We start from the raw sequence: 16,923 nt of genomic DNA, 5'->3' as shown, positions 1-16,923 counted from the left end.
TTTATAGAAGGCCATCCTGGAGTGTCAATCATGTCTGGCCAACTGAAACACACCGTGTGCTTCTTCTTCTATTGTTGTACTTTTTTTTCTTCTTTTTTTTTTTATTACGTGTAGTGCTCCATCTTGTACTGACACAGTGTCGCCAGCAGGGGTCTTACCATTGTCACGGTCGCGGCTTCAGAGTGAATCATCCCACGCTGTACGCCACTAAACCCTCCTCTCTTCTCCACCGCGTGACGTGAAGTCACGATGAAGCGCCTCTTCCCTCCGCCTACCGCCGTCACCGTGGTCACCGCCGCCTCCACCACCACCACCACCACCACCACCGGGGCGCCAGTCATCTTCATTATCATGGCCCTCCTCAGCACAACTCTCATCCCCCCCCCCCCCCCCCAAAAAAAAATATCCTTCCCTTCCCACCCCCCCCACCCCCCCCGCTCCTCTTTCATCCATAGCTCCCTCTGTTGATCAAATGCATCTGATCTCATCAAAGCAGACCCTCTGCTCACTCAAGTCCCAACAGACACCAGAGCTTCTTTACTAAGCACAATTTCACGTCCATGTTTGAACACCGCTGATGGGATTGGGACAGATAGCATATCGTGTAGACTTTGGTTTTGTGTGGTCCTACACACTGCAGCCGGGGGTTGATTTAAAAAAAAAAAAAAAATGCCATTATCATTTCAGACGGGCTCTTCTCTAACAAAGTAAATCAAAAGAAGGAAATTAAAGAATGTAGCCTTTTATTCAAATAAGACCCTAATGAAGAATGGCTTTTAATATTCATAATATTCATATCACATTCCTACGGAGGGAGTTTTAAGTGACCTCATCATACTGAATGCCCTTTATTCTTCTTCTATCACACCATGTAGTCCCCCTGTATAATGTAGTTTATAATTTGGGATATTTTCATGCCCACCCCCACCCTCGTTCTACACCATTGCTATGGTTCTGCATTGAAGAGGGAGCATTATTCATTTCAACACACAAGTGATTGGATGAACTCCGCCACGCAGGTAGATACATATCGCAACCCTACGGCGGCTCTGACGCGCGAATTACATTCGTATTCCGACGGCCACGCCGTTGCGCACGGCTCGAGGTCCGCGTGTCCGACTCCTGTCAGCGCTGCAGAGGACCGGCTCGAGCCGAAGGGACGGGGAGGGGAGCCTGGGAAGAGGGAAAATCAGATGTGGATAATTGCGGTGGAAACTCGCTCGGGCAAACTAAACATCTGCTGGTTGGGGTTGTTTCAAGGATTCCGCGCGGACCGGAGCGCCGAGGTCCCCCGCGTGCGTGTCCGAGTGCCTGATCCGTCACGGTTATTGGTTGTAATGTGCTCTCTGACCTCGGGGGAAGGAGCCGGTCCTCGTGGAACCGTGTGATCGGCAATTACTCAAAAGCTATCGGCAACATGGAAATGCATCTCACGTGAACGCATTGCCACCATCGATGCTTTAAAAAATATATTTATTCTAGTAATCGTAAAAAAATCATCCTCGGTCGTACCTCACGCACGCGCGCGCGCACGCACATACATGCACAGACACGTCCGCGCGTGCGCCGCCGGTGGGTTCGCGCTACTCCAGTCCGGGTTTTCCATGTGAGGCGCGCAGGAGCCCCGTAGGTGGATCGGCTCGCGAAGCCCTTCTCTCTCTCTCTCTCTCTCTCTCTCTCTCTCTCTCTCTCGCTCTCGCTCTCGCTCTCGCTCTCGCTCTCGCTCTCGCTCTCGCTCTCGCTCTCTCTCGCTCTCTCATGCCGTGCTGGGCCACAAGGGCTCCGGGAGACGCGGCTACATATCACCGAGAACCGGGATGGAGGAGAGGCGGAGGGGGGGGCAAGAAAGGGCAGAAAAAAAAAAGTTTCGTTTTAAACCTCGCAGAGAAACTTTCGCCATGAAGCCTCGCTGACGGAACCGTTTCAGCACAGCGACACCAGCGCAAGAACAAAGCTTGATTTTTTTTGTTTCTCCCCCCCCCTGCCACTGAATCTATTTTTTCTCCCCCCCCCCCCCTCCCCACCCCCGCTTGTGTTTCCTTCTCTCGTGTGTTACTCTCCGCGCGCACGGCTGGTCGGGGGCTCGCTGTCACTGCGCGCTGAGATGTTGGAGTGACCATGGCTGCGCAAGTTGCATCGGCTCCGACCAGAACTAATAACAAAAATAAGAAATTATCCAGCGGTTTGGGTCCGGAGCTCAATTCGGGGAAATCCGGAGGAGTGGGCACCGTACAGCGGACTGGACCTATGCTGGGTGCCGGAGATGGGACTCTGAATAATGTAGACCATCACCGCCGAAACGATCTCAACATGGTCCATTCAACTTCCGCGACTCACGGCGCGTCGGACGGCCACGACAAGGATGGGAATAACCTCACGTCCGCCTCGGCTTCGACCAATTCCACCGCGTCCTCGATGGAGACGGCTTTGATCGCGAACCACAAGCTGAAATGTGCGGGGAGCGGAGATCCCCCGCAGTCTCAGCCGCCGCCGCAGCAGCAGCAGCAGCAGCAGACGCCGCAATTCGGCCAATTTGCGCCACATCACCAGCGACAAAGTAACAACACGGCGAATAACAACGGCCAGGGCCCCCGCGGGGACAGGGCTCTGGATCACCAGCACCACGGCGGCAAGGAGAACCTGTTGGGGGGCCAGGGAGAGCAGCACATGCCAGGTAAAGGTGAGGGGGAGCTCACCTGTAAACCGGAGAGGATGATGGGTACCAGGTATGAACACTCTAACTTGGGGCCTCCCGGTAACAACTCCGAGTTTAATAACAACTATTACACTTCAAGGCCCTGTTATGAGCAACATGGCGGACAGCAGCAGCAGCAGCAGCAGCAAAGCAGCGGGATGGGGGTAACTCTCTCCTCGGCACATAACAGCATGGAGAACTCCCACGAAGCGGGGTACCACAACAGCCAGTACAATCAGTACCCGGCGTACCGGGCGGGCTACGGCGGCGGGGCCTACGCGATGATGGGCCCCGCCGGGGGCCGGCAACCTGGGAACATGATGATGGGCAGCAATTCCTCTGCGAGCCACGGCAAGTCCCCCCTGGCAGCTGCTCCGGGGGGCTTCCAGAGGTTCCCAGGACAAACCCAGCAGCAGCAGCAGCAGCATCCCTCGGGGGCCACCCCGACCCTCAACCAGCTGCTGACCTCCCCGAGCCCCATGATGCGCGGCTACGGCGGCGCTTATCAAGACTACGGCGGGGCCACGGCGCAACAGCAGGCCGGCATGGGCCTTGGCAAAGACGCGGCGCCCCAGTACGGAGGCAGCTCGGCCCACGGCTGGGGGGGGCAGCAGCAGAGAAACCCCCCTCACTCAATGAGTCCGGGCAACGGAGGTCAAGGCCTCGGCAGGACGCAGGTAAGTTTGGGAAAGTTCTCAGTCAGGCGGCGTGCGTCGGTGAACTGTGTGTGTGTGTGCGTGTGTGTGTGCGCGTGCGCGTGCGTATGTTTCATATACTAAAATGACTTAAAACATTTTATCAAGGTGCTTTCATGTAGAATAAAGGAGGCTATGGTGCCCGCACGAGGTTTAATGTGACAGGATAAAGTAAAATACGTTTCTAAAAGGGAATCGATCGCACTTTGGAAACATCCGACAAGGACACCGCGCGCTGCGCGTCCGTGCGCGTCCGTGCGCGTCCGTGCGCCTCGTTCATTCTCCCGCAGCCCGGGATTTGAATGGTGGGGGTAAACTGGCCAAGAAGCTCCCCCCGTGCTGCCGGCTCACAGTTGACACCCATGCCGCCCTCTGATTGGCTCCGCGTGGCCCCCGCTGGGCAGACTGCGCTCTGATTCCTGCGGGGATCCTCGGCGCTGCGGTGATGCTGCATTTGAGTCTTGTGGGAATACTCCCGACTTGGAAGCCTTCCAACTCAATAATTGAACCTTTATGAAGGTTTAGCCTGCTCCAGATAATTATCCTCATCATTTCTCCACTCTGTAAGACTCTACCAAACTCATTCAATGTCGACTGAAAAACAAAAAGCAAAAATGTAGTGATAATCTTCCATTTATTGTTTTATGTTCAGTTTAATTTGAACGTATCCTTTCAAGCTCAATTTAGAAATAAATTGACAAACCCACTGATAATTTGAATACATCGCGAAATACTTTCTGTGCGTTGACATTTTGAAGGATAAGGAACAACAACAACCCCAGGAAGCGCTCTTCTATTGGCCGCTGCTGCAGCAGCTCATGGTTGAATGCCTTGCTCGAGGGCACCTCAGTGAGAGGGAAGAAAAGTGTTACTAATTATTCACGTATTCCTCCCTCTGTCTTTGGGGGACTCTACTCAAGGATCCCTGGATGTCCCTCAACCCTGTACGGAAATACTTGCGTGTCCATAGCGCGTAGACCTATACAGCCAGGGGGGGTTGGTGGTGGTGGGGGGGGGGGGGTCACTGCCAGTTCATAACTCTCCCCTAAAACAACCCAGCGTTGCTCCACAAGATGCACTTGAATGTATTCGCATGCTGCTGGGTGGCACATCTGGACGGCTGGAGGGTGGGGTGGTGGAGCGCCGCGTCAACGATCTGTCTCCCGCCAATCAAAAGCAGCCTGCATTGTTTCAATCACTATGGGTTGGCTGGGGAGGGGGGTGGAATTAAGTAAACGTTATAACGTGGGACGGTCTGCTGAGGTATTGATTGTAAGAAATTATGCACCAATGAAATGGTAATTAGAAACCTCAGTAATATATATATATATATATATAAATTACTATTTATTGCTCATTGTCCAGATTGGATTTTAAGAACGTACAAATGGCTTCATTTACGTCTGTATATCTCTGTTTGTGTGTGTGTGTGCCAGTGTGTGTGCCAGTGTGTATGTATACATATGTTTGTGTTAATATGTGTATATGCAGATAAATACAATAATTTAGATCAGATAGGGTGCCATTCTCAGCATAGTCATAGAGCCATGTCCGTTACTACCATATTCAGTTTGTTTGAGCTTATAAACCCAACAAAACGGGCCCCTAAAAAAAAAAAAATGTAACATCATACAAATATTTTTTTATTTTTTAAGTTTCCCACTCCAGGAGACTGCAAGTGGGACTCAGTTTTTTCTTGACTCCACCAACATTTCAGCAGCAGTATATTCACGCTACAAAAGCCCCATGTTTAATTCATCCTGCTCTCCTGCACTGACAGGCCGCGTGAGAAAGGCGAGCGGTGTAGTGCATAATGCTGCCTCCAAATTGGCCCCCGTGATATGACTGCGCTTCACTTCAGAGTGCCTTTTGGTCGGAGCGCACCTCTGTCACCTGTTGGCACAGTTTCCCCTCTTTCAAATTCAATTTACCTCCCCACCGCCTCACTTCAGGAGCAAGCTGTGAGCGAAACGAGTGCACCTCATTTACGCCGCTGTCTACCCCCCCCCCCCGGCCCCCCTCGCCCCTCCTCATCCTCACATGTCTGTCCACTCCCGGAAATGAAGACAGGGACCACCGTGTGTGTTGTGACGTGTACACGCACGCACGCACACACACACACACACACACACACACACACATCAGAGATGCGTGGTGAGACACGTTATTTAGAGGTGTGTGTGTTGAGCCCGTCCTAGTTATTCAAATTATTGTGGCCTACTTGATTGAGTAACATCACAACGGTGAACATTGAGCATGTGTGTGTCTGTGTGTGTGTGTGTGTGCGTGCGTGTGTGTGTGTGTGTTGTTCTCTACTCATGTGCAGAATATAATGTAACGGCATATGTGCACTCGTAGTGACTCAGGCCGCTATCCTGTCCCGACCTATATGTGTAACAAGGGTGTGTGTGTGTGTGTGTTATCCATTAATCAGAACATACACACAGAACAATAAAAGCAATTAGCGGATTATAACGAGGGGCCCGGCAAGTTGGAAATAGTGTTGTTGCTCGGATAATTGCCGCAGCGACTCATTTCAGACCTGACCTAATAAAACAGGAAGGAATGGATATCTACATTTTCCGCTAATTCATCACCATTATGCTCCGTGTTTTACCTTTTGTTTGTTTTTTGCTAACAAAGCTGGTGTGGTTGTGCATATCAAAGAGCACACGCACCCACCCAACCCCCCCCCCCCCCCCCTCCCATCCTCGGTAATGCGCTTACCTTCGAAACGATTCCTGCTCGCAGTGCTCTCCGGTGCATACTGTTTACATTTCTCTCTTATGAATTATTAGTGTGATACGAACAAAGACTTTATAATAGGAGCGATGCATCAATGTCACATTGTATTATGCGGCTATCTCAGGGAGCCCTTGTGCATAGTGATGGGCCTGACTGTGGCTGCTGGAATTTAATTTATGGTGCATGTTCTGCATCGGACAGGCTGTGTCTGGTCAGGCGTGTGTGTGTGTGTGTGTGTGATTCTTTTTTTCTGTGTGTGTGTGTGTGTGTGTGTGTGTGTTCAGGCTAATACTCTTAGCACGGAGCAGTCCAACTTCAACCCCGCCCCTCTCACCACGTGTGTGTGTGTGTGTGTCCCCCCCCGCCCTCTCCCTCTCCTTCCCTCCATCTCTGGCCTCGCCGATGCTTCCCCATCAGTCGCTTTTTTTTTTTTTTTTTGCTGGTCGGTTTGTTTACATCTCTGTCGTGGCTGGCCAGCGCAGCGCCGATTAGCAACACTAGAGTGACATTTTTAATTCGCTCTGTTGCGTCCGATAAGAGCCCCCCGTGCCGCGTTCTTTCTTTTTCATCTTCCACGGATGAAACGCAGAGAGCCTGTTTTAGGTAATTGGCAGGCCGGGGTTTCCACAAAAAGCCAATTAATTCCAATTTAAAAAAATAAAATTCATATTAAAAAGCAGACTGTCCAGTTGAATCACTGGACGTAGGCCCACGTATTATTAGCTTGCTTAATAAAACAATAGTCTTTTTTTTTTCTTTTTTCTGTTCGACTTTTCACTCTCAACGTCCCCCGGAGTTAAAGGTTGATGTGTAAACGCCCCGAAGGCAGGATTTAATTACTGCGCGAGGTGGCGATGATTTCGGCGTCAGCTGTTTCTCGGCGCTGCCTTATCTGAGCTGCCGGGTGTGAGGAGGCAGCCGAAAAAAAAATCCAAACCAAAGCAATTTTGCTGAAGAAAGTCAATTTTTTTTTTTTTGCATACGGGAGGATTTGACTTTTCACGTGAGTGAATGAAGTCGTTCAATTTGATCGTCATTTGAATTTCATTTACTCTGCAATGTGTGAAAACACTGGTGCCGTCCTTTGGCTCTCTGGGACTACAGGCATGTGTCACGCTGCTGGTCTGGGGTGATACTGTCCCTACAGGTATCTATATATTCTAAATATTCTTTCAGCTCTTGCAAAAATGACTCCGGCAATCGCAAGGAACAACCGTACAAGTGTCACAGCAGCAGCAGCAGCAGCAGCACATTTCAAGTGACTGTTGGCTCTCTTTCCATCGTCTATCAGCTGAGTTGAAGTGAATGAATAGTTCATTTCCCCACACAGCCATAGGGAAGTCTCCAACAATGCGACGCAACTCGTCATTGTCTTTTAGCGCCTGAACGCGGAACAAAGAGAAAGCTTGATCCTTTTAGAACGATCACGTGATCACAACAGACGTCCTTCTTCTGCTGGAAAAACAGTTTTCTCTTGCAATTTCTTTCCAACGATATGTATCATTGTCGATGAATATCAAGTTGTAGTTGTGTTTCTGCGTGGTCCTTTTCATTTAGTTTTGATCTAGCGTTACTCCAGCGTGGTCATTGCTTGATGCTTCAGTTGCTGTCTCCTCTCTGTGGACACGCGGCATGTGGAAAAGTGGGGGCCGCGTTTGAAGGGCGTCACGCGGAGGGCCGCTGACTGCCGAGGAATGGCCCTGGCAGAGTTCATAGGGGGGGTAAAGCGGGAGAATCAGTATGTGAACTCCGGCATATGTCAGCGTGGTTAAAATCCTCTCACCCTCGGGATCGCAATCCAACCTCCTCCCCCCCCCCCCCCCCCCCTACCTCGGCCTTGCCGACGTCGCCGTGAGAAAGAAGTATTTACGACTTGTTGGACTCACACACACACACACACACAGACACACACACACACACAGATTGGGTTTCCTCCCTTCACTATTCTGCGTGTGTGTGTGTGTGTGTGGCTGGCAAGGTGCCAGGTCGTATAGCAGCGGGTGCTGTAGCGGCACCCCAAATCCCCCCCCCCCCCCCCACGCTGACCTTCACATATGCTAATTAGCCACGTGGAGATTCTGAGCTCTCTCTCTCTGTGGTTATTATTTATTGCACTCAGCTTGATGGACCTACTTACTAATCAGATGGTGCTGCTCCATGCCGAGCCGTTTGTAGCCAGCTCTTTTTTTTGTCCTCCCTGTGTCCTCTCCTCTTTGTCCCTGGCTTTTAGTAGCTATGGCCAGGTGTCCCGGGGGGGGTGGGGGGGTGGAGGGGGCAGCAGCACGTCAGTTCAGAGGTATTGGAATGGAATATTTCTACACTATTCTGAGCAGATCTGTGGATGACTGCTCACACAAAGCGCCGCCTCCACTTTGCCTTCTCCCCTCTCCGACCAACACGAGAGGAAATGGGAAACACGTGGGGCGGCCCCCTCTGGAAAAGAATCATTCTGGGATTGCGGGCAACAGATGCAAATTCAAATAGTTGGTTCATGTGGGAGTTTTTTTTTCTATTCAGGAGATTGTGAAAGATGTTTGGTGCACGATTTTTATTTTAAATTAACTAATTAATCGCACATTTTCAAATCCATTAATCGCGATTAAACGTGTTCTCTCTTTTTTTTGACACAGTGGTGGTCCTCTGCAGTAGCAGAAGTAGCCTAGCAGCTAGCTCGGCCTAACGGTGTGTAGAGGGGTCCACTCACCCCTCTTCTGTGGGACACGTGGAGGAATCCCTCTGCGCCTCTGTCTGTTCCACAACCAATGCAAAAAGCTCTCTTCAGCTACCGCCTCCCTCTCTCCCTCTCTCCCTCTCTCCCTCTCCCTCTCTCTCTCCCTCTCTCCCTCCTGTCTAACTGTCTGCAGCTGTTGCACGGTTTTGTTTTCCCGGGGTCAACTTTAGTTTACTTCCGGCAAAAAAGTTGCGTTTAATCGCATTAATCTCGGCCACCTCAATCGCATGGATTAACGCGTTAATGTTGACGGCCCTGTTTTTTTTAATAGAAAATGTACAGTAGCAGAGGCCTGTGTGTACTCCATATGATGCGGGCGCCCTCCTCTCCTGCTCTGACCAAGCCCGCGAGGAAAATCCTCCTCATCCTCATCCCCTTCATCTGTCACTTTACCCATGAGCTCCTGTCTGCGTTTAGGCTGCAGACTCCACGCGTCTCGCTGCTTGCTTTGAGTTGATTCTAATCAGCGTCGGCACAGTGGGACCATTTGTTCAGCTGAAAGGGAGGGTTAAAAAAGAACACAACCAAACAGGAGCAGCGAGGCGCTGTCGGTCCCATGCGAGACAAAAATAGAAAAGCGACACGGACGACGCACCGAGTTTCCGTTGGCGGGTTTCGTCTATTAACGTTTGTTTCTTTCTTTTGCCCTTTTCTGTCACCTCGAACATCTACTTATCCGCGCGTTTCTCTGTGTTCTTCACATTGCGTCCACACGAACGTGGTTTGATATAGTATATGGTTACAGTGTGTTGCAGTAGGTGTAGGTGTGGGGGGGGTTGCAGACATTTTCCAACATTTTCCTCCACCTCTCTGATGTGGCGAGACACTCGGACACGAACCGGATTGACTGGATCACATATTGGCAACCCGAATGAACTTTATCCCGACGTTTAAATGTCTTATTTCTTGTTAACGTGTTTATTTCTCCAAAGGCTATCAATACGGTTGGCCAGATCTGGTGTCTGCTGTTGATTTCCGTGTGTGTGTGTGTGTGTGTCTCTCCCTACTCGATGAACATCCATAGTTACTGTTGGCTAAACATGCAAAGGTTACTGTAATGTCAGACCCACGCCAGAGGGGAGTGTGGAATACCACATTAACATAATCCATAGACAACTGTCCCGTTTTTTTTTTTTTTTTAAACATCGCCATGCAGGGTCGATCGCCACAGCGCCGCAGGAACACATGACCGCCCCCCCCCCCCAAACCCACCGGCTTCCGCCAGGACTCTTTCGAGGAAAATGACTGGTTGTCAGACGCGGGGATTGTGATGCTTGAACCCGCAGACAACCGTCTGGTCTCACCTGCTGGGCACTGAGTGCGTGCATGGGCGGACCGACTTGGATTTGAAATACTTTATGCACTGTTTTCTTAAAGCCACGAGGTCCGTTCTTCCAGCAGGAACCCGCCTCAGTCCAGGACTCGGGAACAGAAATGAATCCAGAGCAGCAATCGAACTAATAATGGAATGGAATGGAATAATGGAAGCGATTCGGGGGGGTAATTAGATGTTTTTAATGGCAGTTGGGGAGGCTCACGTGTGCAGTCGGAATGATTGTTTTGATAATTATACAGTATGTGTGCAAAAGGCGGGGCGGGGAAGAGGCTCTTACTGCATTTTGAAAAAAACATCATTTTTTATTTTTACAGCCGTGTTTGACTGTGCAACGCTGCACTTTCAGCCTTGTTTTGAGGGATCATTGTCTTCTAGTATTTTAATTAGTGCGTCTTCTGGAAATTCCCCGCTTGTGTTGTGGTTCTGCGTCGGACGCTGCAGCTCCTACACATTTCTCGTTTTTTTTTTTTTTTTTTTAACCATTCACTCGTCATGAAGCAGAGTCACGCATGGAAACTTCAAACTTCAACTTCCCATTTTTGTCCCTCTTTTTTCCTCCTCATCTCTCTCTCTCTCCGGTCGCAGTTGTTTCTCAACTCTCTCTGTGTCTCTCGGCCTTTCGGGGACTAGTTGCGGGGGGGGGGGGGTGACCTTGCCCGGTGACTGCGGCGCCTACTCATTAAGTAGTAGAGATGAATGGTTCCATTATAGCCAGGGTGGAAAAACGAGCGGTGCCAATTAGTGGTAATTAACAGCAGAGAGGGCAAAGCGCTCTGGAGGGCACCCTGACCCCCACTCCGGGGGGGGGGGGGGGGGGGCAGAGAGGAGCGAGAGGAGCGTGTGCGTGGTGAAGGTCTAAGAATATGTGGAAAAACTGTGTATAAGGTGAGGGTGATTAGAGTGGAGTGTGTATTGATTGAATAGTGTTTTTGGTGTGTGTGTATGTGTGTGTATGTGTGTGTGTGTTGTATGTTATAATATGGGGATGAGTATAGATGTGTGTCAATGGGTGAGACTTGAGTGTGTGTATCGGTGTTGATGGTAATGTGCCGCTGTGGTTAAACACACGCGGTTTGTGGGTGTTCATATCGTGTGTGTGTGTGTGTGTAGACTTTCAGGGTCAAAGGGTGATTTGTCCCGTTTGACCATTTAGAGGCGACCGAGGTCAACAGCGGGCGACACCTCTCTTTGACTTTTGACCTCTGATGTGATGCCCCCCCCCCCCCCCCCCCCCCACACACACACACACACACTCGCAGAACCTTGGTGCGACCATGAAGCTTGTAGGCAAAGGTCTAAGAGTTAAAGCCTCCTAAATGCCAGGCCAATACACCATCGGCGCTAATGAACATTCTGCCATCATTTTAGTTCTTAATTGGGCTGACTTTTTTTCTTTTTCTTTTTTTTGCTGCAGCTGCACTTTTTCTGCATCTCGGCAGCAAGGAGAAATTCAAGGTTGTCCTGCGCGAGAATCTCTCACTCTCCCTTTGTCTCTCTTTTTCGTCCTCAGCGGCTGCTCCTGTGTGCACGTGCGTGTGTGTGTGTGTGTGTGTGTGTGTGTGTGTGTGTCGGGGTGTCTGAACCGTTGGGCCCCACATTGTAATACCGGCGGGTCAATAAAGTGGCGTTCAATGTGCCAGCGGAACGGTGCCGTGTTGTCACTTTAACAGGCGCGCTGGCGCTGGTTAGTGAGAGCGAAGCATCCGTCAGGGCTGCAGGTTTTGTTGGAGGTATTTTGCAAAGTGCCGCTTTTCAGGGGCCCCCGAAATTGCAATTCCTGGTAAATGGATGGTTGGAGGAGTAGACAATGTATTAGAAGTCAATTGTGCATGGGAGGGCCTATTTTCCATATCGCTAGTCGAACAAGTGAGTCAGTGTGTGTGTGTGTGTGTGTGTGTGTGTGTGTAGCTGTTGCATCTCTGCCTTCGCGTCACACAAACACGTTCAGACTGCACGTGCCTCCGCTACGTGTGCAGGTTGGTCTGTGCGGTGGGGTAAAGTAGAAGCTAGAAGTTGTTAGGAGATCAGAGCAAGCCGCATATAAACAAAAGGGCAATAAAACAACAAGGAGAAGAGGGAGAGAAAGTGTGACACGGGGAGTGGGGGGGGGAGGGGTTAGAATAAGAAGAAAAAAAGACACAGGGATGGAATGAAGGTGAGGATTATAAAGATTTATCTCTTCACCCCCCCCCCACTCCTCCCCCAGGAGAGACGAGGATGGAGGGAAGAGGAAGAGAGGGGAGGGAGGGGGGGGGGGTGTATATGCAGGCAGACAGAGGGGGGTCCTGGGGTGCAGGCGGCCAGTCGTGTGCCGGCTGGCGTCGGTGGGAGGCCCATTACTGTCAGGCTAATCTTGAAATAATTAATTGCGAAGTCGACGCTTTTAAAGAGTATTGTAATTGAATCCTAAATTAGGCCTGGGAAAGGGGACGCGTCCTGCTTTGCTGCAAGTCTGTTCCCATTTTCCAGGCATGTACACACACACACACACACACACACGCACACACACACAACAGTGGCGGGCAGAAAAAGACACCAGGCAAAGCAAATGCTAATGAAATGCATATTTGGGGAGAAAGGGGCCATCTATAATTTAGCCGTGCTCTTTGAATGTGAATGATGTGTGCGAGCGCTGTGATTTATTGTTGTTGTGCAGAGGGATAATTCTGTCAGAGTAGGCTTTTATTCTTGTAAACAAATGTGGGGAAAAAAAGCAGAATGAAAGTGGCGTAATAAAGTAAACAGAATGGCACCACGAATACATTCAGCCGGCGGCATGCGTCGTTTCTTTCGGGGGCGTCGGAGGGCTTTGATGAAAGAGAGATTCGAGGTTTGGCCCTTCACAGTTTTTTGCCACTTTGTTATTTATTTGTGATTTTTCCATCAGCGGTTGTTTTTTTTTAGCTCACAGATTAGCGGCGTGCGGGTAGATCGTAGCGTTTCACACCTTTTTTATTTTTATTTTTTTTATAACCCGCAAAGTCCTCCGAGGGGCCCTTTTCCAACCCGGGCCCCCGCTTACAATGAGCAGCTCAATGTGGTTTCACTTACCCCCCCCCCCCCCCGAGTGACCCCTGCAGAACTATAACTTTCTGGATCAAAGCTTCCGGGAAAGAAAAAAAAAAGGGGTCGGCCCTCCATAAAACGTCGACCCCGCTCCAAATAACTCCAGCGGGAGCCAGGGGGAGAAAGATGGCACGTGACACGAGGTCAGGGAGACAATGATTGAAACTAGACAGTCAACAGATGCCTTTTGTAAGAGAGAGAGAGAGAGAGAGAGAGAGAGAGCGCAATAAGGGATGAACAGGCCTCACTTCAAAATACTCGTAGTAAATGCATCGCTTCTCCCATGTTAACTTCCTTTAGGGGGAGGGGGGGGGGGGTCGTCAGGTGGACCAATGAAACGCGCTCCCGCCTGCCTCTCTGGTGGCATCAGCGACCTGTTTACCACAGTAAGCCCACGCTGATGCTCACCTGCTTGATGGTCTTGCTTGCAACATGCAAACATGAAGACATAAGACCATAAGCGATCTACTATTTCAATAAATCCAGTGAGAAGTAGGGTCATATTCTCACTGACAGTACAACTGTTGATTAGTGTGCATTGTCCTTGCAAAATAAATGAACAAACAAATAGATTTCAGGTTTATTTTGGCAACTAGAGCATGCGCCCCCTGCTGGCTATTAGAGGAAGGCACGTTTTTAAGAGACTTTTACATTGAATACTTGTTTTTTAAGGGGAATTTGCTTAACTTGACATTGTATGCGCCGCATGCCACTATGAAAACTGCTTTGAATGTCCAGCATTTGCCCAGTCAGACATTCCTGGATTTTCCTTTCCTGTTCCGCTGCGTCCGCGCCTCGGTCTCACCAACACACACACACACACACACACACCGAGAAAACCATTCAAGCCGCTCTCCGGGTTGCTGTTCGCCCCCAACGCACCGCTCCGGCTCTATTTCCACCCGTACCAACATCTTTTTCAGATAACGAAACACGTGAAATCCCTCAGCTCTGGCAAAGGAATCTAACGGCATCTGTACGAGAAAAAAAAAATCAAACCGTCCCCAAGCTGTTTTCCAAATGTTTGAAACCCATTCAAACTCGTCCCCGTTTGGCGTCCAAGTCCGACAGCCGCGAACTTGGCTCGCGGCGCCTCCCGTTCTCTCTCCCGGCGGCCCGGGGACGAGCAACGCGGCACCGGCGAAACAGACCGTATTGTGGTCCGGCTGAGCTGGGCCGACTCTTTCTGCGTCTGTGATCCCTTCCATCAATAAAGGCACACAGGCCTGTCAGAAGGCCCGCCAACTGTCTGGCTGTCCACGCAGCCGGCGCTCCACGCAACATCTGGACACAGATGGTGCGCCGCTGATCGCACACACACACACACACACACAAGCACAATACCTCTGCGTCTGTTTTCCTGATACTGGCGGACGTTCACAGGCGCGATGTTCATTTAAGGTTGGGATGCATTGATGTGTGTGTGTGTGTGTGTGTGTGTGTGTGTGTGGGAGCAAACATACACACGTTCATAACCACAAACCTTTTGTTTTCGTTTTCAAATCATCTGTTGTACTCACACACACACACACACACACACACAGTGGCTCACATGAAGGTGCATACAATGGATGCCCACTTGCGCACACGCCACAGAATCAGACACATTGCAGCAACAGGATCCGTGGTCTCTCCCGGGAAATCTGTGCATGCTTTTAATATGTCTGGCCTTTTAATAAAAAGCCCTAAACGTAGAAGGTCGGTCAAAGGTCGCCGTGTAAAACAACTGCCGATCAGGCTTCTTTTTCTGGCCAGTAACTAGCGCTGTCTTTTCTCGTGAGGTGAAAACACATGAGGCTGATGAAGTGGATGCCGATCAGAGAGATACAGTCAAACGCAGTCATTTTCCGAGCGATCGGGTCTAATTAAGGCTCGATAATAGCAAATAGCACTGGATTTTCACGTGTTTTTGTAAAAATATTCGGTCCATCGCAAACGTCGCCGCCTCAGGGCTCAACCACGATGGGAGGGAGCGCTGGAGTTAAGCGTCAGTCAGAAGTGTGTAAGTGTCTGTGTGTGTGTGTGTGTGCGGTCAGGCTCCCACAGGCCTTCGCATTGATCCACCTCCCCCCCCCCCCCCTCCATGTTCCCAGCCTTTAGGTGATTGATTCCCAGTCAAGGCCTGGAGATGGAAGGCCTGGCCTGGGCTCACAGAGCCTGGGGCCTCCCGAAGGGTGACTCAGAGGGGCCACGGGGGGGTTGGGGGGGTTGGTGGGGGGGTGGGGGAGTAAGCCTATTTCCAGGACCCCTAACCCAGGTCGAGGAGCCCATTTCGAGAGAAGCCTTCACAGCGGGTGGAGCACACGAGACAATCAAGGCCACGTCTGCCATGACCGCTGTGTCAAGGTGTGGGTGTAGGGGGGGGGGGGGGGGGGGGGTTGAGTGGATACATGCAAGAGGTGAAGAGATATTGTCGTGTGGGGGTGGGGGTGGGGGGGGGTGTGTTCCTGAGGGTGAGCAAGCGTGCTTTTACACAATCTGTCAAAACCAGCACACACTGTTCCGTAAACCACTGAAGACTCGGATACGATGTCTGGTTCCCCACCGAACCCCCCCCCCTCCCCCTCCCCCCCCGTGTCACTTCACCACGGCAAAGTGGCAGGAAGTAAAGCAGAGGGAGGGAGGGAGGGAGGAGGGAGGGGGGGGGGGGATGATATGAAAATCAATTTTTTTCTAATTAACTTTGTAAGTTTCCCGCTGAGCTATCGGTCTGGTGGGAGCCCCGGCGATAATGAAATCAATTTGGTTCAAATTGTTTCAGGTGGCTTTTAATGAGCATCTAATATCCGCCCCGAGGAAGAAAGGTCAGGATATCTGTTTGTTATTTGTGTTTTTTTGGGGGGGTTTTAAGTGATGGATCACCCGCCGGGTGAGACACCCCCCCAACCCCCTTTTTTTTGGGGGGGGGGGGGGGGGTGGGGACTGGGGACTGGGCAGTGCTCCAAAACAAACGGCCTGAATGTAAATCCTTGTTTTGGGTGGGGAGCCTCTTTAGCTGCACCGCGGGTATGACCTACTTCCACAACTTGCTTTTTATAGGAACCGTATTTCCGCTACACATTAATCCCTTTGATGAAAGACAAAAAAAAAAAAAAAAAAAAAGTAACACGACACCCGTGTTTCGGGATCGGCGAAAGAAAAATTTGTGGCCTTGCTTTCACGTTCATAATTCACTCTGCTCCCCTCTCTCTCTCTCTCTCCTCTCAACGGCCCGAGGAGCTCGTTAAGCTTTGCCTTACAGGGAAGACTAATGGATGGCAGAGAAAGCCCCCCCCCCCTCCCTTCCCCCCCTCAGGACCTTTTAGCATCGTTTCCGTTGGTCTGCTCGCTTAGTATTCACTTATGTGTTTTCACCCTACTCTGAGCGCAGTATCATGAATAACCATCGCTAATTCATAAACACACTCGGCGATACGGGACCCCGTTCGCAATAAGCGAAAAAAAAAGACAAAAAAACAATTCCTCTCCGACAGCATTGCTTTAGCAAATGTGGTGATTTCCATGGATATGGGGGGAGATGGGGGGGGGGGGGGGGGGGGGGGGTTCAGCCTGCATATTTAATAACAGCGTTTGGGCTCGGCGCCGGGAGACGTGGGAAGCTAAAGGGCGGCACGTTTACTCAAATAGCCTGTTCTCTGTCTTTGGGGCAGATGGA

The 16,923-nt window shown here is 50.7% G+C and overlaps 1 protein-coding gene across 2 annotated transcripts in view; it reads left to right on the top strand.

The window, feature by feature from the left end:
* The first annotated feature begins 1,752 nt into the window (after window positions 1-1,752).
* LOC134124396 (AT-rich interactive domain-containing protein 1B-like) overlaps window positions 1,753-16,923 on the top strand; it is a 43,467-nt gene continuing 28,296 nt past the window's right edge. The window contains exon 1 of one of the 2 annotated variants that reach the window (XM_062560712.1): window positions 1,753-3,372. In XM_062560712.1, the coding sequence (XP_062416696.1) occupies window positions 2,119-3,372 (1,254 nt within the window). In that variant the 5' untranslated portion in view covers window positions 1,753-2,118. The remainder of the gene's footprint in view (window positions 3,373-16,923) is intronic. The other variant, XM_062560711.1, reaches the window with a different exon arrangement.

The sequence above is a fragment of the Pungitius pungitius genome, unplaced genomic scaffold (assembly GCF_949316345.1).
Source record: "Pungitius pungitius unplaced genomic scaffold, fPunPun2.1 scaffold_70, whole genome shotgun sequence".
Lineage (NCBI taxonomy): Eukaryota > Metazoa > Chordata > Actinopteri > Perciformes > Gasterosteidae > Pungitius > Pungitius pungitius.
Note: the sequence above shows the minus strand (reverse complement) of the source record. Positions and strands in the feature narration are given on the sequence as shown.